This window comes from Pithys albifrons, chromosome 17 (genome assembly GCF_047495875.1).
Source record: "Pithys albifrons albifrons isolate INPA30051 chromosome 17, PitAlb_v1, whole genome shotgun sequence".
NCBI lineage: Eukaryota > Metazoa > Chordata > Aves > Passeriformes > Thamnophilidae > Pithys > Pithys albifrons.
In genome coordinates, this window is record NC_092474.1 from 8,760,911 (window position 1) to 8,784,374 (window position 23,464).

The 23,464-nt window shown below is 44.9% G+C and overlaps 1 protein-coding gene across 3 annotated transcripts in view; it reads right to left on the reverse strand.

Annotated features, from left to right (window-relative positions):
* The window catches only part of TTC28 (tetratricopeptide repeat domain 28), a 110,934-nt gene that overhangs the window by 78,245 nt on the left and 9,225 nt on the right, over positions 1-23,464 (reverse strand). Inside the window, exon 1 of one of the 3 annotated variants that reach the window (XM_071572382.1) lies at positions 5,084-5,420. The exons of the other annotated variants lie outside the window; for them this stretch is intronic. Within the exon in view, the coding sequence (XP_071428483.1) occupies positions 5,084-5,110 (27 nt within the window). The 5' untranslated portion in view covers positions 5,111-5,420. Of the gene's footprint in view, positions 1-5,083; positions 5,421-23,464 lie in introns of those variants that run through there. 3 annotated transcript variants of the gene reach the window in all.

Genomic DNA, 23,464 nt, shown 5'->3' on the forward strand with positions numbered 1-23,464 from the left:
TCCCCTCCTATGAGATCACCACTCCCTTTCATGGCTCATCTTCACACCACATCACAAAATAACAATTATGTGAATCGACAACGTAACAACAAAATCCATTGCTGAATACTAATTTTTTGGTTTGCTATTCTGTGCTCTTTCAAGTCTCATTTACTACTGTTTCATGAACAGTGCTGTTCCAGCAGTTCTGTCCCTCTCACCCACTCTCCACCGAAGCATCCAGGGGCCACAGCAGATTTTAACCCCTGCTGAACAAAGGGTATACTCATGCAACACAGGCTACTAAATGGTATAAATGAAAAAAACTTAACTTTTAGCAGTGATAACTTTGCCAGTAATGTGTTGAACTTAGATACAACTTTGTTCCAACATTCAGTAACCTTGATGGTAAAATATTTTCTCCTTATACATAGTCAGCATTTCCTGTATTCAGAGTTGTAGCCAATGCTCTCATCTGCCCTGTGCACCTCCAAGGAGAGTCCCTCGGCGTCCCCTCCACCCTCTCTCAGGGTGCCTCCTGCTCCAACAGCACCAGATCTCCCTTCAGCCTTTTCTTCTCAAGGTTTTCTCCTTCAAAACTAACAAACAAAACCAAAACAAAAAAAGCTACTACAAGGCCACAAGCCTCAGAAATCCTTGGCAAACCAGCCCCTTGCAGACACAGCCACAACAGTTTGGAGATAACGTTTACCCTGGGAATTCCAAACAGCAAATTTCTGTCACTGCAATTGGGTAAGTCACAGAGCCCACATTTCCTGAGGGCCAGCAGCTCTGGAAGAAGCTTCTTCATTTCCAACACTGCTAAAGGAAGGCAGGACAGCAGCCCATCACAGAGGAGTGACAGACTGCCAGCTCAGATCCCCAGGAATTTAGGCTTAACGTCATTCCAGAGCCAAGGACTGTATTGCCTTAAACGGAAAAGATCTACAATATTTAACAGGTCAGGAATCCTACCCACTTCTGTTAATTTAAGCATATAAGAGGGCAGATTTAGATTTTAAAAGTCTCTTAAGAAAGATGACAGGAAAGCTTCTCATGAATGCTCCCCATAACTGCCAATTATAAAAGTCGGAGAAAGAAGCAAGGGTGGGGAAGGAGGGGAAAAATATTTTAAAAGAAAATACTTTTGCTTATTTTCATCTAGTATGAACAGAATTTTGCAGAACAGGTTTGATTTTCCAGCTTAGAAAAACTCAGAGCACTTGCCACATCAGTAAATCCTCATGCAACTCATCCCAGCAGGGCCCATCACCTGCCAACCTGCCCAAGGAGGGACCCCAGGTTCAGCCAAGCTTACACCCCTTTGCAGAAATCATCACCATGTTGCAAGCATTTCCCAGTCCTTTTCCACAGCACAACTTATTTCACCCTGAAACACAGAGGGGGAAAAAGTGAGTTTTACACTAGCAGCCCACCCAGGGACCAATCCATTCCACTCCCTATGGGAAAGAACTCTACAGCCTGTGCCATTTTATCCACAATACAGTATGGATTGCAGTCACCACAGACTCCCAACAGTGCTCCCTTGTAATAGCCACACAAACACCATTACTGACAGGAACAAGGTCATTCATTCTAGTGAGTAACAGAGGTTGTCCCAGGAACCCCAACACTTCCATTCAACTGCACTTCAGCTCTCAATGGCACAGGGAGCACACAGCTCCTCTGCCCTGCAGAAGGGGATGTGTGTGCCCAGGTTCAGCAGCAGCAAGGGCAGATGGAGGCAGGAATGGTGGCTTACAGTCATACGTTAAAAGGAAACCTTAAAAAACAAAGTCTGAGCTTATGGATTCTAGTGTTACACTTTTTAAAAAATGACAGTGACCCAGATGAAATTCACTGTTCCAGTCCTAAGCACATACTAACATACATCCTAACAAAGGACTTGGGCATTTCAGAGTTCAGCAAGTGTTCAGACAATATTCCCCAGGCACATACTGTAACTCTTGGGGATGGGCCTGTGCAGGGCCAGGAGCTGGACTCTATGATCGTTGTGGGTCCCTTTCAACTTGGCATATTCTGTGATTCTGTGATAAATGTACAGATCTAGACACCAAAAAACCAATATAGATCTTCAAGAGAAAAGTTATGACAGAGAGATAATAAGATTTGCATGAATTTACTGAGAGCATATTTTCTTTTGTACCAAAAGAAGCTATTTGTATATAGAGGGGCTACACATTAATGCATCTTCTTACTGAAATGCTCTTGGTAAATATGCCTAATCTGTGTGAGTCAGGAACAAAGGTGCATTGCAGCTCAGCACTGCGCTGTTACTCACAATATATTGAATCCTTCATAATGTCTGGCCCCAACAGTCAGTCAGTTCAGGTTTCATCCAGTATTTAGTCATCAGAACTGAATAGCAAATGACTCCTATACACAACTTTTTTTAGTATCTAAACCAGTTGCTGTTATCAGGTTCAAGTAAGCAAAATTTCCCACACTGCTCCTGCATAACAAACAAGGTACTTTCCACTGACATGAAGCACCATTTTATAAAACTTGATGGCTTGAACAGTTTGGAAAGCAGTGCTCTCACCTGAACTCCCTCCTGTACCCCGCTATGCACTCGCAAGTATAATGGCTCTTTTGTTATTCTCCACAGATTCTCTATTCTGCATTAGCAAACAGGACCACAGCACCATCCAAGCCATCTTTGCCCCTCAGCACAGAGGCTGCAGCAAATCCCAATCAGGGACGGCTCAGAGCAGCCTGGGGTGGGACTGGAGCACAGGGATCGAGCAACAAGAACCATTTCACTGATGAGGAAGCCACCTGACCCTGCACCCCATGAGCAGCACCAGTGGCCCTGCCAGCAAACCGGACCCTGGAGCTGAAGGAAGCTCCAAAACATAAGGGAGAGACATAGTTTCAGGGAACCACAGGGCTGTCAACCCCTCCTTCATGGCAGGGAAGGTCACAGACCAGATCATCTTGTGTGCCATCACACAGCACGCGCAGGACAACCAGGGGATCGGGTCAGCCAGCACAGGTATAGGAAAGGCAGGTTCTGCCTGACCAAGCACAAAGTGACCTGTCTACTGGAGAAGGGAAAGAAAGGCTGTAGAACCTGGACTTTAGTGGAAGAGAAATAGTAAACAACAGTCATTTTCTAAACTTAAAAATACACATGGTTTACAACACAAGTATTTCAGTCACAACGAATTTGTTTGTTCGCAGTTTGAAGGCAAGAGAATGTCTTAAACATTCGGGGCAACAGCTGTATCTGGGTATCACCACAAAGGAGCTTACTCCAGGGTTACACACAGGACTAATAAACTGCAGGAAATCCTACACAGCACAGTTTCACAGTTGTACAGGCAAAAATCTCTCAGTGATCAAAACACCCTAAACATTTAATACTAAAAACGTTGGTAAAGCAAAAGAACATAAATCAATTAAAGTAGACTCCCAATTCTGTGAAGCGGCACATGTGTTCAGCTTTTGTATTTGGGTACTGAAACAGGAACAAGATGGGTAAATGATTTCTCAGAAGCCAATTCAAGAAAGGACTGGCAGTACCAGGGCCTACAGGACCACCCACTGCTGCACTGTCGTGTACTCTGTGCCCCTCAGAGCTGGGGCAGCACAGCCTCCTGCACAAGCCCCTTGCTGAGGCTGCTCTGAGCAGCACAGGCCGGCAGCACCACAGAGGCACTGGGCTGGCACTGGGCTGGCACTGGGCTGGCACTGGGCTGGCACTGGGCTAGCACTGGGCTGGCAGAACCCCCAGCCTCACTCAGTGCTGGCAACATGGACAGAGTAACCTCTGCTGAGATTCACTAGGACTGCAGCTGAAAACACAGACCAGTCCAATATGAACACAGTTTCCACTGCATCACAGCAGGAGAAGGAATTATTTTTTGCTCCGACTAGTAAGCTGCCCAACAGTTCAGACAAGTTCAGCTGTCTCATATACCCTCCACACAATCAAATCCCTTTGCCCAAAATCAACTCGATTTGGACACAGTCAACATTGTAGAGAAAAAAAAGTAACCGTCTGACACGGTGCTTTAAGCATAAGCGGGTGAGCCAATCCAGCAGAGTGAATCCTGACACTCTGAACAGAATCTTCCAGAGCTGAGGAGTCCAGCCAACAGCCAAGAATAATATTTCAGTGGTTCAGTCGATACAGCTGTAACCATGGCCTGGAGGGGTTTCCACAGCCATAACCACAGGAGTGACTGCACATTCACTTGAAAATAGTAAAAACAGACATTTAAAAAATCTGTAGCTTGTAGACATCTTAAAACCAGTTTGAAAAGAGGTGCAGAGAGACCTGAAAATGCACCGATGGTCCTCCCGAGCTTGACTGCCTTCTCTTTATCCTGCTTCAGAGACAAGGACTTGCAATAAGAACGCCTCTCACTAAGCACAATTGCCTACGGGAACAAAACTGGAAGAACAGCTTCAGACCAGCTGAAGAGAGCTGAGGTACCAGCAACACAAAGCCTGATGGCTCAGCCGGACCAGCAATGGCACAACACACGCTCCAGCCAGGACGAGCTCACACCGTTTGTGTCTCATACTTAGAGCCAGAGACGCTCTCATGCCTTTCACATATGATTTCTATTTCTTTCCTGATGTAAAACACAGTATCACACATCATGCTACAGAAGGAGCCCTGCTGGTTCAAGCAGGCTTCTCCAAAAGAAATAATAAAAAAAAAACAACAACAAAAGGGAAACAAAAAGAAAATAAAAAGTTTAATAGTCCACAGCTGCCAGGAGCGAAGGGTCACTGCCGCAGAGGGGCGGCACAGCACACTCGCTTTCCTGGGTTCTCCCTTCTAAGAATATCCATATTCTTAGAAGCGCCTCAGAAAGTCCTGCGCAGCGTCGAATGGTGCGACCCGCATGGTCCCCACATCGGCCCGGACATCACACCCGCCCGGACCCTGCGCCCGCACGGCCATCACACCCGCTTAGCCCCCGCGCCCGCCCGGACATCACACCCGCACGGCCCCCGCACCAGCACGGCCCGAGCCCCGCGCGGCGCACGGAGCAGGCGGTGGCAGCTCCCGCGGCGGCACAGCCGGAGTGCGGCCGGGCCGGGCCCGGGCGGCCCCTCCCGCACTCACCTTCTTCCGGGGCTGCCATTTCATCATATTTGTAGAGCGGGGACGCGCAGCATCAAGGTGGCGCTGGGGCGGCGGGCGCAGCGGGGCCGCAGCCCGCGGTCATGCTGCCCGGCCCCGCCGCCAGGCCCGCGCCGCGCCCCGCGGGACAGCAGCCGGCCCCGCCGCGCGGGCCATGGGCGGGGTCGTGCCCAGCGGCGGCTCCGCCCGCACGGCTCACGCGCGGGGCCCGCGGGGCGCGGCCGCTCCCGAGCGCATCGCCGTCGCCATCGCCACCGCCATCGCCATCGCGGGCGGCGACACCGAGCGCTGCCCCGGCCCTGCCCGGCACCACCGCCACGGCCCCGCCCCCCGCGCGCCCCGCCCCGCCCCCCTGCCCGGCCCCACCGCCACGGCCCCGCCCCCCGCGCGAGCGGCAAACACGCGCGCCGCCGGGCCGACAGGGGGCGCTGCGCGCCGAGCGACTCTGCCGCCCCCTGTCGGTGCCGCCCCGGGGGCCTCTGCAGGAAACTCAGGGGACAGGACAGGGATGGGGACAGGGATGGGGATGGGGATGGGGACAGGGATGGGGATGGGACAGGGATGGGGATGGGACAGGGACAGCGATGGGGATGGGGATGGGGATGGGACAGGGACGGGGACGGGGACGGGGACGGGGACGGGGATGGGGACGGGGACGGGGACGAGGACGGGGATGGGACAGGGACAGGGACGGGGACAGGGACGGGGACAGGGACGGGGACAGGGACGGGACAGGGACAGGGATGGGACAGGGGCGGGACAGGGACGGGACAGGGACGGTACAGGGATGGGGACTGGGACGGGACAGGGAGAGGCAGGACAGGGACATCTCAGGCACCAGTCCCAGGACACATCAGCCTGGGTCACAAAGACGCCTTCAGCAGGTCCCACCGTAGGCGTAGGCACCGCCTCTGTGTTCCATGTTTGTGTTTCCACACTGGCAGTGCCTGTGGCAGCACAGAGATGCAAGTGAAAAATAAAGCTCTAAAAAGCAGTAGAGACTGGAACGAACAGGTGTGGCAGTGCAGAACAGCACCTGCAAAGGGTTTTACTCCCCAGAGCCAGCATCTCATGGAGCTTGTCCTTCTCTTACACCAACAGCAGAGCCGCTGCACTCTGAAACTCAGAGATTGCCATTAATTTAAAAACTGGTGTTGACAATTCTGAAGAGTTCTGTAAATGGCAGTTGGTGCTCAAGTCAAGAAAATAAGTTCTGAGCATCAGCCAATGGCATTCTCCACATGGCCATCAGAAAGAGGCTTCATTGAATTCGCAGACAGATTGCAAAATGTGATGTTTTGACACGATCAACAGGAGGTTTTTGAAATTCTTCCTCAGTAAAGATAATTAACACAAAGAAACACAGGAGCTGTGCGTATATACTTGTCACAATTAGGAGTGAGCTGCTTCACTCCTAATCTTAATTCCTACTGCAGTGATTGGCATTTCTGCTATGTTTAAACTTCCTTTTTTCCTGCTGTTGTTAAAAAAAATAACGTTGGCACTACTTTCAAAGCCATAGCAAATATCCAGAATAAGGGCAGCATAAATGCCTGGTGTCTGAAGGAAATGGGAAAGTCAGAGAGTTATCAGAGTTCTCTAAGATTAAAGAAAAAGCAGTATGATTTTTGGTTTAATTTTTAAGATCCCAGTTTCTATTTCCAGGTTGGAAGCCCTCAGTATGTAGTGATTCAATTGCCAGGAAATCTTTAAACCATCCTCTTATGCCAGCAACTTCCATCTCCTCCATCCTGGGAACAGAGTCGTCGTATCTATTTCAAAAGGAACCAACTTGTTCTCTCAAGTAATCAGCAAATCCCAGAAAATTCAAGTGCTAGTGCATTGTAAAGCTCTGCCTGAACCAATGGGAAAGCTGTGCAATAATACTACAGGAAGGATAATCTTGGCCCATGGCAGTGAGATGCTCTCAGTTCATGGGGTGGCCGAGGGCAGCGTTCTGTGCCCCTCACCCTGGCCCCAAACAGAGCCACGTGCCAGCCCCGCACACAGAGCCCACACCCCAGCCTTGCAGCCTGGCCCAGGGACTGGCACCTCTGCTCCACAGCAAACAGCCTCACGGGGATTTCTAGGGCACAGACTTCAGGACACCGACAGGAGCTCCTGGGGAACAGGGCTGGCATTTCCAAACACACAAATAAACATAATTTATTACATTCACTATTTAAGAGTGAATAATGGTCAGCATTTTGGTTGATTGGCAGAAAATCATCCAGGAAAATGACAGGCTATATCAATAACTTTTATTTTTTACTTTCTCTGATTTACTGGTATTTTTAAAATTTGATAGTGCAGTATATAGTCCTCTTCTCCACACAGTGACTAGCAGAAGCAAGCTCTGTATTATATATATATATGATACCTCTAAGACTTGCAACTCAATGAAGAAAAATACCTTTTTGAAGTGCCTTTTTCACATTAATCCTTGGCAAGAACCTAGAACTATTTGATGTACTATCACCTTTCTTGAATAATCCTTCATTTTGAATAACTTTTAAGTTAATACCTTTGTTACACCTTGAAATTCCCCCTGCTCAACCCAAGTGCATCATCCAGAAGCAATCACACACATTGCAAGTAGAAAAGGTCCTGCTGGAGATGGCTTGGTGAGCAGTTTGCAAATCAGGCTATCCAAACAGTATGAGAATTCAGTTCACTGTGTCATTCTACTTAGGTAGAACTGAAGGGAACCAGAGATGGAAAAGCCTACAGCAGTTACTACTGTCAGCTGCACTCCTGGAGTCGGACAGAGTAAGGGAAGCAGGTCACAGTTTTAACAGAATAACCATTCAGACAGTGACAAAGCACAGGTAATAAGTGAGTAAACTGACATGGACACGATGGCACTCTGATTCTTCATGGGCAAACACTCAAGTCAATATTCTAAAATCATCAGAAATCGACATAGGGGAGCAAATCCTTCTTTATTAGCAACAGAAAGGCTACAGCACCCAGCAAGACAGAGATGGGGAACTTCCAGATCAAGAAGCCTATGGATGAAAGTTTGTCACAAATAGAAATTTACTGGGTAATGACTGTTTTCATCAAGAGAAGTGTTATTTAAACATAATGTTGTGCCTGTGAAATATCTGTGTGATAGTCCCATGGCAAAATGTATTTCTGTTGTTCACTGGATAGGAAACATCCTAAATTTTAACTGTATCTTACTACAGAAGGTGTTTGCTTTCAAACTATTGTGACTCTGTTAGTGGCTTAAAAATCTTCATTTCTTCCCTTAGATGATCCTAAGCAGAAAATCATGTTTGGCACCTGCTTTTAATTATGACTTTCCCCTCCCTTTTTCCATAGGAAGCACAATTACTGCTGCTATGGAGACAAGTGTAATTCAGGCAAGATGTGAGTCAAAGCAACACTTAGGAGGCAAAGATTCATGGAAAACTACCCTTTTTGCTATCTGACCTCTCCTGGAGATGTTACTTTTTACAAGGTTATGTAAATGGAAGTTTACTCCAAAATCTACTTTTGCATTAGTATCTTCTCTTATTAAAGATTTATTACAAGAGGTGACCCCACAGCTGACCCAAAAGCACACAGTCTTGAAGAGTCACCCATACTCATTTCACCTTTGTTTTTCTCCAGCAGATTTTGCCATTTAAACAGTGAGATTATCAGCGGATACCTCAGAAACAGGAACTCTTGGCAAAGACACAGGGCAAACAGGAAAGAGGAACATTATCTGCTTCCCCAGAACATCCGTGCTGCCGTGTCTGGAGCCCCCAGAACAAAGGCTCTGGCACCCTCTGCACAGCCCAAAGCCCAGGCCTCGCCAGCCACTGTGCAGCACAGAAAACACAATTAGAACTGAAATGTAGTAAGTAATTATAGATCGTGGCAAGTATCTTTAACCTGCTACGCAGCAGCTCTGACAGCAAGTTCTGAATGTGTGTCAGAAATATTAAAAGAGCGAGTGTGGGAAGGAATTACCTGACTGGTATAAGCAAAAAGAAGAAAGAATTACCTAAACACTTTGCGAATTATTAAGATCTAGGAGAAACAGAAAAGACTCTACAGACTTAGAATTTCACTGTTACACAACGTCTTCTTTATATCCTGCATGTACAAGCAATGACAGACAAAAGAGAGCCAAATTAGTCTGATCTATTCTGTCTGGGAACACACTTTCACTCTGTTCCACATGACACGGTACAGGCTGTCAGGAACGCAGGGACTGTCAGGTTCCCACATTGCTACCCCATCGCCACTCTGGCAGCATCAGAGCTTGCATAAAGTGACACCAATAAGCTCATATTCACCCTTCAGAGAAGCTTACTATTATCCTTCTCCTTCTAATTAACCTGTGGAAAGGCTTAGGCCTCACAACCATGACTTTAATGTCCTAAAACTAATATAGTTCTACGATGGTTTATTCCAAATAATTCCAGGCTTGATTTAAATTCCAGGCTCGGTTCTTGTTACGGCTACAGTGAACTGAGCTGCTCTAGGAACCCCAGACCAGATATTAGACAAGTTGTTCCCTAAATCTAACGGCCTGTCTGATTAAATCAGTCACTTATCTTGCTGGGTCTTGATCCTTCTGACAGAACAGACAAAATCAGTCCAGTCAGTCTGGGAACATACTGCTTGTAGAGCCTCCTTCTATACACATGAAGATAGCAAACTGTGCATCTTATTTATGGGGAAGAAAGCCCCTTTCTCATGTCACTTCTTAGAAGTTTATGCCTTGGAGTCTGAAGTCTGAGAGCATTTATCACACCAATCCAAGCACAGTGACACTTGCAGGGCTGTGCTCTTCCTTATTAAAATGGCACAGAACACAATTTGCAGCCTCAGATCTCAAGCTGCAGAAGTACCACGGCATGCTGTGGTCTCACTGCCAGCACCAGCCCTCATCAGCATGGCAGAAATCCCTGGGCATCCCAAACAGGAGGAACTAAACCCCATTAGTGGTACAGTCTCTGAGCTCAGTGGAACAATTTCTATACAACAAGTGTAAAACAATAATCTCCCAGCAAGTTACAGATCTGGCATTCCTCTGAGGCAATGAGTAGAGTAACCTTAAACAGACCTCTCAGAATGGCACAGCTCCAAAGATTCCAGAGTAGCAATTTACCTTGTGTGACTACTAGAGAAGACTTGTTTGTAGTCTTGTGTATAGACCAGCAAGATTATAATACTATTACTTAGCAATGATCCTTTCAGTAGGAAAAATCATCAGTAAACACAAAAAATATATAAAATACAAAAAGTATCTCATGCTTGAAACACTGTCCCAATTGGCTGAGAAATTCCTGACTTTCTAGAGGCATTCTCCTGTTGCTGTCTTCCAGCAGCTCCTCTCCTCCCTTTAATTAGAGTCTGGACAAAAGAAGGGTGAAACGAAGCTGTATTTAACTCCCAGTATACCAGTGACAAGATAACACATTCTGTACTGAACAGAAATATTCTTAGCTGACCTGAGAACCTAAGGGGTAAAAAAATCTAGAAAAAACCCATATTTTCACCCTGAAATACAGAAAACCTTAAACTCGCCTTTGGTTTTATTGCAGGTGAAGCACTGTTGAGTAAGAGATTCAAATAACTCTTGGAGGTGGTTAATCTGCAGAGAGCTGTGCATCAGCATAGAGAGCAATGGCTGGCACCAGAGCCTCTGCTGGAATGGTGGAACCACTCTTAATAAGAAGTACAAGTGGAAATTGTAGTGAATGGATTCCTTTGATGCTCCTCCGCTGCAAATTATACAAAGAAGCTCTAGATCTGTTTTCCGGATGAAATAGGAGTCTCTCAGAGCTCATATCTGAACAACAGGAAAAAAAAGGGAAAGGAGTTCTACACAGACTGCTCCTGAGAGCAGACCTGGGGCTCCAGGACTGAGAAATCCCACAGAGCACATTTGTACTCAGCACATACTGTGGGTGAGAGCAGGCTCAGTACAGGACATTTCTCAGCATCTTTCCAGATGGTTTTCCATTTCGCGGTGCGTTCCAGCACACACATCTGGCGGAGCTGCAGCGCGAGCAGCAGGCCTGGCTCTCTGGCCTGTGCTCTGCAGCCAATGACATCACACACTCTGAGCCTGCCAAAGTGCACTCCACTCACTGTACAGACCACCAGAACAGAGCCCAGCACCCCCATGGGAACAGCACCAACTGCCAGCCCAGAAAGTTTTCCGTTTGCAGAACCTTGTTTGATGCTTCGTCTTGCTGTGCTGTATTTTCTCCGGCTCACGCCCATTCTACTTTCCATTACTTGAAAATAGTTTACAAATAATTTCTAAATTACTTTTATTTTATCCTGCTTGCAAACATTTTCTCTTTGCACAAGGCTGTAACTACTCAGTTACTTCTCAGCAGAACGATCCTTTTGCATTTTATTCAGTGAGTTTTTAACTCTTTAACAACCTGGAAGCTGGAAAATCTGTATTTCCCAAAGAAAGTTTTTCTTTGCTATGGGTAATAGTAAGTGGCATGGTACAGATTGATTGTTCTCTGGAGAGGAGACCAGTGTCTCGTCTTGTGTGATACTCATTACTTACCACTGCCTCAGCAGCATGGAAGCTTTTTGGCACACTAAAGAAAATAGGTTTTACGTTGGAGGACAAATCAGAAGAAAAATAATTCTATCTGAAAAACGCTCATGTTCAGTATCTTTCAAAGAAAGGCAGACACCTGTCAAGATCAAAGGCCCATGACTACACACTCGTTGATGATGTGGAAAGCCCTAAAGTCAAGAAGGACTGCAGGGTTAGACCCTGGAATTTACCAAAACTGGCTCTCTATTTAATCACCCTTTATCAATCCCAAAATAGTCACACAGAAGAAAATACATGCATATATACTGTAACTGGTTAACCATGTCACAATGAGAGACAAAGTTTTAAGATTTCCCTGCAATAATTTCTCTAATAGAAGTGAAAATCACAGTTTCCAGGTCAGATTCCACTCAAATAGGGCTTAATTGTCACCTGCAAAGCAACAAAAGGTGGAGAAAAATTGCAACAGATTGAAGTTTCAAAACAAAAACCAGTTTTCCTTTCATGCAAAGTAGTTTCATGTGCAATAAAGCCAACTCAACCATCAGCCAAAGGTCACTCAAAGGTTACCCAGCGACACAGGACAAAGCCAGAAGCTGCATCTATCACAAATTAACAGGCTCGTTGGCCTGAGGCAGCACAGCCAATAAATCCATTTCTCCCACGGCAGTACTTGCATTTCTAGATGCAGTGACTCCACTGAAATCCTCTTTGCTTCCACCACAGCATTTCCAGCTATCAGCGTAACGTTCGGGAACAGGAAAATGAAGGATTTTCATGACTTCAGGTCACTTGGCTCCTCAATGAAAAAGCCCTTTTTCCTCTTGCCTACCCTGACTGAAGGTTCCCGAGCCCAGCTGCTGTGTTTGCATCAGGCAGCTGCTCAGTGATCGTGGTGACACAGTTGCTTCAGAGCACTTTGGGAAAGGTCATGATACAGACACAGTGAATGCCCATGAGCTCCTTTTCACCCAGTATTATTATAAAATAATTATTATTTTAGCATTTTTTCCAGTGATGACCAGTGTTTAAATGAAATAATTTGCTTTATATTAATAATAATATTAATAACTATATATACATATAACTATATAGTGCTTCCCACATTGAAATGTAGATGCTTTGTTTACACTACCTCTTCCATTGGAGAAATCTCAGATTAATTACCACATATGATCCTCCAGTGATTGTGTATTTTCCATTTTACTTCTGGTAGGGAAACAAACATGTTATATGAAGAGAGTCACAACTGGAGATAAACTAAATGACCTTAGAAATACCAGATGTAAAAGACAGTGAAACAAGGAAGAGCCACCTTGGCACTCCTAGACTGACTGCTACAGGGTAGTTTGTTGTAGTAACACCTCAAGGAGTTCTGAATATTTCTGGTCCATACTCACTTGTACCAGCAACACAAGGAAATTTATGTTCCTGAATTTTGGTTCTTTATCTGTTTTCCTGGCAAATTACTCCAGACAGAATCCTTATAGAAGGCCTAAAGGAAAGTTATCCTGTGATAATGGAGATGGAGCACTAATGAGTTTAATTAGAATGCAGTGCATCAACCCTAGATTGAGACATGATTAATTACCCTGGTGGAATGGTTACAGCAAAAATGGCAGGGGCTAACAAGGCTGTCCTTTAATACCCCTGTCCACCCACCTTCTCCACCTGCCTGCAGAGGGGTTCTCCTTCCCTGTATGCTTGGCTGCCACTGGGACAGCTGTGGGTGGTGCCAGGACAAGCTCAGTAGAAGATAATCTTAATGCATCATCTTCCCAGTTAGCAATTAGCCTTGTTCATTTCAAAATACGGGTCAGTTTTACTTAGCATACTTATCTTTCAGAAAAGTGTCAATGTTACCAGTACTATGGGTTATTCAGCATCAACTACCATTTAGTTACATAAAAACTGGATATTCACAGGATTCTTATTTCCCAACTGTTTATAATCATGTCCAATCAAACTAATTCAAAAATTATCTCATTTAATCCTTTGAAACACATGAGCCAGTTCCCCAGTTCACAGTTATAGCAATATCAAAAATCCAGAGCTGAAAATGTATTTCCTTGATTTTTACTTTTCAGAACATCTTGAAGAGATATTTGACTCCAAAGATACCTGAAACCTATTTGGAAAGCAGACTGCAAGTCAACCTACAGCTGTCTGAAGTTTATTGGCAGTATCTGGAAAACTGTTCCTTTCTGCAGTTCTAAGAAGCCCCCAGTGAGGGGTTGGCCAGGGAATGTCAGGCACCTCAACACACCACCCACGAGCTCCTCAAGCAGCAAACCACAAGCTGAAGGCACAGGGCTCAGCCCACAGCCCAGTCAGGCACCGAAATCAAAATGTTTCAGTTATAAAATCTCCTCCATATATTAGGCAGACAAGCTTGTTCCAAAAACTGAACATCTCCTACAGAAGCACATTTGCTTTTGGAAGTATATGTTTGGACTTGATGGCCTTTAAAGGTCCCTTCCAACCCAAGCCACTCCATGATTCTGTGATTTTATGTTACAATAAGCAAAGAATATGGGCTTGAAGTTGCCAGAGGACTGAGTCCTGCATTGGTGCAAACAACAGAAATTTCACAGTAGTCTTCCACTGGTTTCAAGTACTGACCAAGTGTGCCCACGTGGCAGAGCCCCCCTCAGTGACTCCTGGGCTGCCCGTGTGTGCGGCACAGGCACTGCTGGGATGCAAACAGTGCTCACGTGTTCTCTTACTTCTGATAGCAGCCTCTCCATGCCCCTTGTCATGATTCTTCCCTGTGAGGGTGGGCAGACCCTGACACAGGGTGCCCAGAGAAGCTGTGGCTGCCCCATCCCTGGGAGTGCCCAAGGCCAGGTAGGAGCAGCCTGGGCTGGTGGGAGGTGTCCCTGCCCATGGCAGAGATGGGATGGGATGAGCTTTAAGCTCCCCTCTAACCCAAACCAGTCTCTGATTCTATGAAAAGTACTACTGAGCACTACTGGTGTTTCTCCGCAGCTGCCAGAAAGCTCCAAGCCACACCAGCCCCATTTCAGCTCTGCCATTTGCAACACTTCTAACGAGCAGATGGTTAATTTTTGTGAGCAGTGAATAAAAAACAAAACAACTTTTGTTGGTGCAAGTGACTGAGGGTACTTCATGTTATAAAAACCAGTTGTTTTGGACATCTGCTCAAATTCATGACTGCAAATTTAGCTCTCTCTACATTTGTAGAGAAATATTCATATCCTCTATTTGTTTTCAGGTAAAATAAAAACCTGCCAGATATTGTTCAAGGGGCGTTTAGATATTTAGCAGTTGGAAAATATTTCAAGAGTAAAAATATTTTCTCATGCCTGGCTCCTGTGTATTACCAGCAATAAAACCCTTGTACCTCCAGATCACAAACAGTATGTGTTTCTCCATCCTCAGTATTGCCACTTCATTAAAAATCAGTCGATGAAGTGCCCACACACCTGTGAGGACCTCACCCCCAGTGACAGTTTCCACAATACAGTCTCAGGGTAACCCTGAAGGCTACACAATATTGGAAGTGTGAATATTTGAACGATGTAGCCCTAACAAGGACAGTGGTTCCCAGCTCCCCTCTGGCCCTGATTTAGCTGAAGAGGGCAGGGTTTCCTTTAGACACAGAGGAACTTGGGCAACTCCAAAGTAGGGAAATAAATAGGTAACCAACTTTCTGTGTGTGGTACTGTTAAGATTTTGGGAGGTTGTAGCAATATATACAGACATTCTCAGAGGCACCTAAAGTAAAACATAAACCCCACCTTCTTTACTGTAATAGAAAGCAAAACATTGAGTTAAATGTACATAAAAGCCCTTCAGACGCCTCTGCATCTGAAAAACCAGCGATCTCACCACATTTACCTTCCTGGCAAAAGTGGCTTCTTTTCACATTAACAGAATGGAGACTTGTAGATCTGCTACGTTCAGGTTGATCCTTTCTGTTCTACAGTGTGATTTTACAAAACACGAATTCACAGAAGCTACAATAAATTTTAATTAGTGAAATACAGATGGTTGTTTGCACACAAATTTTAAATTTCCCTATTTTTATTAAGCACCAATCAGAACCAACACAATGTGCAACATATTTACAAATGCATAAAAATATTTATAGCTCCAGATACGATTTATCACTGTACTGAGCACTCAAAGTTGCCAGCAACAAAAATTACTTTTCTGTGATTTTTTTTTGTCTACTCTAAGTACAATTTTGCATGAGGTCACAGAACCAAAAAGAAGAACCAAAGCATTTGCATTTGGGAGGGGAAACTGTGTGAAAGCTTAAGAGACAATGGATGTGTCTGAGCCAGGGCTGAGCTGCTGGTTTAGATCATTAACTCAGAGCTCACTCTGCTCTCTCTGCAGCCTCCAGGATCAGGATCCTCCCCCTGTGCCGCAGCCCAAGGATGAGATCAAGCAGAACAACTGTGGGAGGGCATGAAATCACACAGGCAACCGATTTCTTTTTTGTTCACTGGAACATTTAGGCTTTTTAAAAAGCTATGTTTACTATACACACTTCTCTTATTCACATTCCTTTTCTGCTACATTCCCTATTCCATTACAGCTTTCCAAGGCCTCAGTAACTGTACCCTGCAATACCAAACATCTCCCTCTGAGTGCACATATTTTCTGCTTTAAGCCTAGGAGGGATCACTGCCATAACTGTCCTTTCCAAACAACCACAGAAGACATTATTTCTAGGCACACTTTTATAATGCAACCAAATCCAAGAAGCTGACATTTTTTATTTAGTACCCATGGGCTATAATCATGAAAAATTTACTCCCTGAAATACAGTTGCATGCATTTCCTATCCACCCGACTCATGATAAAAAGTAATTTCCTTGCACAGCCTGGTAACAATGGCAACTCAGCGAGATGTATCACTGTAAAAAAAACATGAGCACATCACACATCTGAATTCTCCAGAGGGAGACGACTAGCTCGTGTTCTCAGTAAAGATTTCAATGAGTAAGAGGCCTTGAAGCTTGACATGTTTCTCTACGGGCTTGGGAGAGGATTCTGGGCAGCTGCCATGCCAGTGAATGGCTGTCAGTGTCTACAAAGCCCCGGGAACACTGTGGCTCTGCTGAAGAGCTATCAGGGCCGAAACAGATGCCCAAGCAATGAAAACCAAAAGCTAATCAAGACATTTAGAGATATTCCCGTGTGATAACTGAGGGAGGCTAAAGGTTACACTTAAAACAGTCAAATAGTGGATTGTTTCCCAGCTCCTACTCATCTGGTAAAAGAAAAGCAAAGGAGAACTATTGTATTTTGGACCAACGAAGACTGAATTATGAACCAAGAAAAAATAACAGGAAAATAGAAGTGAGAGAATCTGTCCAGAATTCCTGTCCTGAGTTATTACAGAAGTGCAATGCAGTGAGGCAGGACCTAGCCATGCCCTGCCCAACTCACGGGGGAGCTGTCCAGCAAATACAACCTCACTGTTACCATAGTAACAGAAAGAAAACCACGTTTTACTAGCTTTTTCACACATTAGAAAAACCATGACACTGAATTCTACTACATGTTATGGTTCTACAGGACAACAGGCTCAGAAATTCAGTTCTTGAGGAGAAGTCCATCAGTGATAACGAAGACACAACAGCTCTGATGTGACCTGTAGGACAGAGAGCTCCTGAACCTCTGACAGCTCTCAGACATGTTTGCTGGGAGAACATTCCTCAGAGATCCTGTTCTCTTCAACATCTCAGACACACCAGAGCTTAAACTTCACAGTGAGGCCCTTCAGTCTGACCCTGCATGGACTTCTCATGGAGGAAGAGCTCACACCTTCTACCAGCTGAAGGGAACAGACTTTCACAGAGGCAGCAGGCTATGTATGATTTTATGATTCTGTGATATGTGTCCTAGTGTCTGTCAGGATGTGGATTCATCAAATCATCTTAAGTATTTTGCACAATAACTCACATTTCCCCTTCTGCCATATCTTGCGTTGCTTTTCATGTTCTGCTTGTGCAGGACAAAAGTCTGCAAGCAGCTGCAGTAAGTAAAATACAAACTACACAACCCACAGCAAAATCAAACCTCCTTTTTCCCCTGAAAAAGGATGGAAAATTATGACAGAAGTACATACTTAATGCAGTGTTTCAAGAAGGTTTCTTTACACTTTCCATATGAGATGAGCCTCTACTAACAAAGGGTTCATCAAAGAGCATTCTCCCTTTGTTAGCATCCAGAATATCTAGGACTTGGTACACATCTTTGAAGAAGTCCATTAAAAATTAATCATAAAACTATAAATTTAACATTTGTCCAAATAAAAAACAGGTTTTCCACTGGGGGCAAGTGAGCACTGTATTAGTTCTAATAGAAGAAAAAAACAAAGTAATTGTTTTCATTTACAGGCCTATCAAGCACATAGAACAGGACTCTGACCAATGCCCCTGGCAAGACTAACAGAAACCATCAGATACATGGGGACAATAGTTTCAAATACTGGATACTAAAGAAAGTGATACCCTTGTTATACTTTTTTATGTATATCAATCTTCATATGACCTATTATTTCTGTAAGCTGGCTCCTCAACAGCTTTAGAATGAAAAAAGCAACACAGGAATTTGCATACCACTGCCAACTTCTGGAAAAGTCATCAGAAATTACAAAAATAACTGCACTGAAGAGCATTAAAATCTTGTATTTATGAAAGACTTCCAATAACTTCTAAAGAAATTCAGGTATTTGACTTCCAGGACAGAAACTTGACATTCCAGACTGAAGGGAAGAAGGCAAGCATTCAAAACTAACTTAAATTCAGAAAATAAAATTGAAACTAGAGTGTCATCATATGACAGAAATTACAGTATTGTTCAACCTTTCTTTTAAACTTACGGGGCAAATGGATAATAGCCAAACTATCCGAGATTTCTTTATGTTGCTCCATGTAATAGAAGGGGCTTTATAATTTCCCTTTGGAGCAAAGGAGAAGTCATGTACAAAGATGCTTGTGGCAAAAGGGAAATGTCACCTCTTTGTCCAGCAGTTCAGACCTCAGCGCCCTCAGAAACAAAATGAGCAGTGACTCAGTGAACAACAGGTTTATAGAAATAAGAATTGTTACAAATCTCTTCCCTGTTTTCATTAGATTGAACTGTCACCATGCCCTCCTCTCAGAAAATGCCTGTGCTCAGTGTGGTAATTGTCCCTGTGCTGCATTTCCTATTTGTGCATGACCACAGACCCCTTCCCATCTGACCTGGCCACGGGGAGCTGGCACGGCTGGAGCAGCGAGATCTGAGCCAGCCCTGCTGGCACTGAGGCCAGGAAGGCTCAGCCTAGCCCCTGCTAATGGGCTGGGTTCCTTGCCCTTGGCACAGTGCAACACAATACACTGTGCCACTGGTATCACTGAGGGCTTCCTACTGACCTGCTAGTCAAGGCAATTTCCTGCTTTCTCCATTTTCAGTATTATTTCCTGTCCACTTGTTTCCCAAACTCTCCATTTCAATTAATTTCCTCAGCGACTGGTTGAGACTACAGGTCTGTGATAAGGATCCAGGGATGTCCAGACACACTGTCATGATGTATCAGTCTGTGCAGCTAAACAAGAAATGCAGGTTTCCAAGAGCATTCTTGTCTTTTGCAGAAAAAAACACATCCAGCATCCCTGAATCTGCTCAAATCCCCTCCCACTCTTTATTGCTACACAGACACCTACAGGCAGCTCTCAGAGGAGAGGAGGGCTCACTGCAGTCCTTATAATCTACATCATCTCCCTTGTGCTGCTCAAATTTGAGTCCTTGGGCAGCCAAAACTACAGCATAAATTCAGAGAGCTGGGATGAATCCAGGATAGCAAAGCCCAATAAAAACAGGACTATTTGCTGCAGAACAAAATCAAAACCATCTGAGATATGGCTGTTGGTGATTTGATTAATCAAAGCAGCACGGAACATAAATAGAGCAAAAGGGCTTATAGGCACTAGGTTAACAAAACTAGAGTAAACAAACCACAGAGAAAACCGAATGTGAGTTTAAAGCAAACCACTGCAGAAAGCACAACTCAGAACAGCCACTCTCCCTGCCCTGCCAAACGTCAGTGACACCCACTGCAGCCTCAGGTCTCTGAGCACACCACACCAGCCATCCCAGCCCGACGTCAAACCACCAGAAAAGGCAGCATGAACAGTACAGGCTATGGAGAGAAATTAACGAAATACCATTTAGAAGTATCTCCAAAATGTGAGTATCTGCACGCAGCTGACTGAGGTGCCAGTACCCGCCACAGCCCCGAGCACGGAGCGCCCTCTCATGTGCTTTGCTCATCACACATCACTCCAACCCTCCACATCTCCACAACTTCACACTGAGTCACCACTGTGATAATATTAGCAAAGAAATTAATATCCCAGATGAGGATACCCACTCTTGTATGCTGAGTAAAACCAAGGAACATATACCTCATTTTTAAGACTAATAAAACTGAAACAACAAACCTTTCATGAGTTGAAAACTGATCAGAAAAGTCATCCGGCAACTAATCCCTCAGGGTGTGGGGAGGTGAAAAAAGAGGTAACAACACATGCCAAGGTTCTAGTCTAAAACTACATGTTACAAAATCCATACTGAGTAAATAAATGAAGCCAGTTCAAATTTCTTAAAATACCATCCAGTTGCAACATGCTCAAATCTCAATGAGCAGGTAACAAGATACGTTTTCTCAACTACCACCCTTGCAGATCAAGCCTCCTTTCTGAAAATCAGAATTATTTCTACACATTTGTACTTTGGATATTCAGATATATGACAAATAAAACCCACTATACCACTCCTGCATAGCAGCAAAACTAGTTCCAGTGGCAAGAAAACTGTGGAGTAAACACCTAGCACTTTTCAGAAGAGAAATTTACATTACAGCATTTAGACTAAGTAGAAAAATTGCAATTGAATTCCATGAAAGAAAATTTTAAGTTGCTTTATTCCATATACAAAAGGGTTCCAGAAAACAAAGAAAGGAATAATGAAATCATACAGTAAATGCTTGGGAAATTTGTGTTGATTTGTTTCTTCCTGAGACTCGAGTACCTCTTTAAGGTTTTCAAATTCCAAGGCAGTAAGCCAAATTCTTAGAAAGGAGCAATTTCTCCTCTATATTTATCTAAGAAAGACAACCCTTGCATGTGAAAGCATATTTTTTTAGGATGACATTACCACAGTGTCTCCCATCCACTGTGTCCCTGCCCACCGTTCCCATATTGCACTGCACCTGCTCTGCAATTTTAAGAATGTAGGCACGGAGAACCTCTACAGCTCACCTGCACAGCAGCCTTAACCATTTCTTCTGGTGCACAGTGGTAAGGAAATACTTCTCCAGCGAACTTAAGTATTCAGAAAAGCATTAACTCCATAAAGCTGTCAAAATACTACACGATGCTCATTATTTAAATATGTAATTGGAAAAACACCTGACACAGAGAAAAGGATGATCCTGTGACTGAGACCTGGGTTAAGCAGCATTTCACAGACTCCCTGCCTGACCTTTGAGGTTTGCAGAGTGTTCTTGTCCAGAACCAGGAGCCACAGGGCCACGGCAGAGTGATGTGGTGCTTGAGGGCAGCTCTGCGAGGTGAGGGCACAGCCTGGCACCCCTGGGCAAGGTGAGGTGAGGGCACAGCCTGGCACCCCTGTGTGAGGTGAGGGACAGCCTGGCACCCCTGTGTGAGGTGAGGGACAGCCTGGCACCCCTGTGTGAGGTGAGGGACAGCACAGCCTGGCACCCCTGTGTGAGGTGAGGGACAGCACAGCCTGGCACCCCTGTGTGAGGTGAGGGGACAGCACAGCCTGGCACCCCTGTGTGAGGTGAGGGACAGCACAGCCTGGCACCCCTGTGTGAGGTGAGGGACAGCACAGCCTGGCACCCCTGTGTGAGGTGAGGGGACTGCACAGCCTGGCACCCCTGTGTGAGGTGAGGGGACAGCACAGCCTGGCACCCCTGTGTGAGGTGAGGGGACAGCCTGGCATCCCTGTGTGAGGTCAGGGCACAGCCTGGCACCCCTGTGCTGCTGCTCACAGACCTGCACAAGTGAGGTCACCTGATGTGGCTGCAACAACACGGCTTGGCACTGACACCACTTACCGACAATATCCCCTCTCTCCTCCCAACTGGTAAAATAAGAGCAGAACTACCCCATATACTTTACAGACAGTGATAACGTGCTATCTGAAATGCAGGCAGAAAGTCATACACACATGCCATTATAAAGGGTATGCAAACTTGCCCTTCGAGTGAAGAGTGTTATCAGAAATCAATACTAAGAAAGAAGAACGGAGCAGAAAGCTGAGACAACTGCAGTCCCTTAAGCACAGTGTACAATCCATTACTAATTTTCAGATCCCCAACATGGACCAAAAAAAAGAAGGAAAACAAAAAATCAGTAAGAGTGTCTTCTTACAAGTAAATAGACAAAGATACAGGATATTCTTCCCTCACTGGACTAGTGATGCTCAGGGAAAGATGGGAAAAAGGCACTGAAAACAGCAGCCACAAAAAGACCTTAACAAGGAAATCTATGTATTATGAGAATATAAGATAAAAATATATCTGGAGTGCCATGACCAATTATGGGCTCCCCAATACAAGAGAAGGAGGGACAGACTGGGCCAAGTCAAGGAAAAGGTCACAAAGACAATTAAGAGATTAGAAGCTCAGTCACATGAGCAGAGCTAAGAACACCTCCAGTTTAACCTGGCAGAGGGAAGGTTTCAGTGGAGTGAGGTCCCACTAAGGACACCAGTGCCTGGTGGAGGACAGTGAAAGAACGGATCCAACTCTTTGCAGTGGCAGCCAAGGAAGGCACAGGAGGCAATGGGCACATATTACAATATAAGAAACTACAATTAAATGTAAGAAACAACATTTTAGTGAGGGTGGTCAAACACTGTAACATGTTGCCCAGAGAGGTTGCGGAGTCTCCATCCTTTGAGATATTCAAAACCTGATCACATAATGCTGTGGACAACCTGCTCCAGCTGACCCTGCATTCAGCAGCGGGGGCAGCACATCATCTCCAGGTGGCCCAGCCAACTTCAACTATGCTCTGATTCTGTGACACAAAAAGACAGAAACAAATGCAGAAATCTCACAATAATGTAACACAGCAAGTTCTAGCAAAGTCACAAAAGTCTGTTAAAGAGTTTTATGTCTGAAAAACTGGAATGCAACTTTCTGGAAATTAAAGACAGATTGTAAGCTGGAGGACAGCACTGGAAAGTTCCTTGCTCATCAAATTAAAAACAAGAGGCCTATTCATGAAAAAAAGTTATGTGGTCAAGTCACATTCTTTGCTCAAAAGTTTTACATACGACTGAGGGCGGACGCTCTGCAATTCATTGAGAAACTCTGAAGTCACTGTGGATTGTGCAGCACATGGACATTCAGAAAGCTGGGCAGCAGTCAGAAGTGCAAGAGGACCAAGGCTCCCTTTTACTTGTAAAAGGCCTGCTCACAGGACTGACAGCTGGAGCCACTTAACAAAATACCAGTGCAAGTTATTCTGCTCAATTCCCCTACAGTAAGATGACAACATCTAAACTCCTTCTTGCTCTGCAAACACCAAAGGCCTCGTGGCTCACAATCCCCCTTCTTTCTGTTCTTTCAGATTTCTTCTCCATCTACACATACAAAGCCATATTTTTGAATTAAGTGGGACAACTAATTTTAAATTAAGAGAGACAAAGAACATAGGAGAAACTTGCACCTGATGAAAAGTTGTGTAATTTTTCCTAGTTACTTTCAGATTACATATGCACGGGGCATTCCTTTTGCATCAATTACATTCTCCAAACTGTCCACTTTTTCTTTGAAA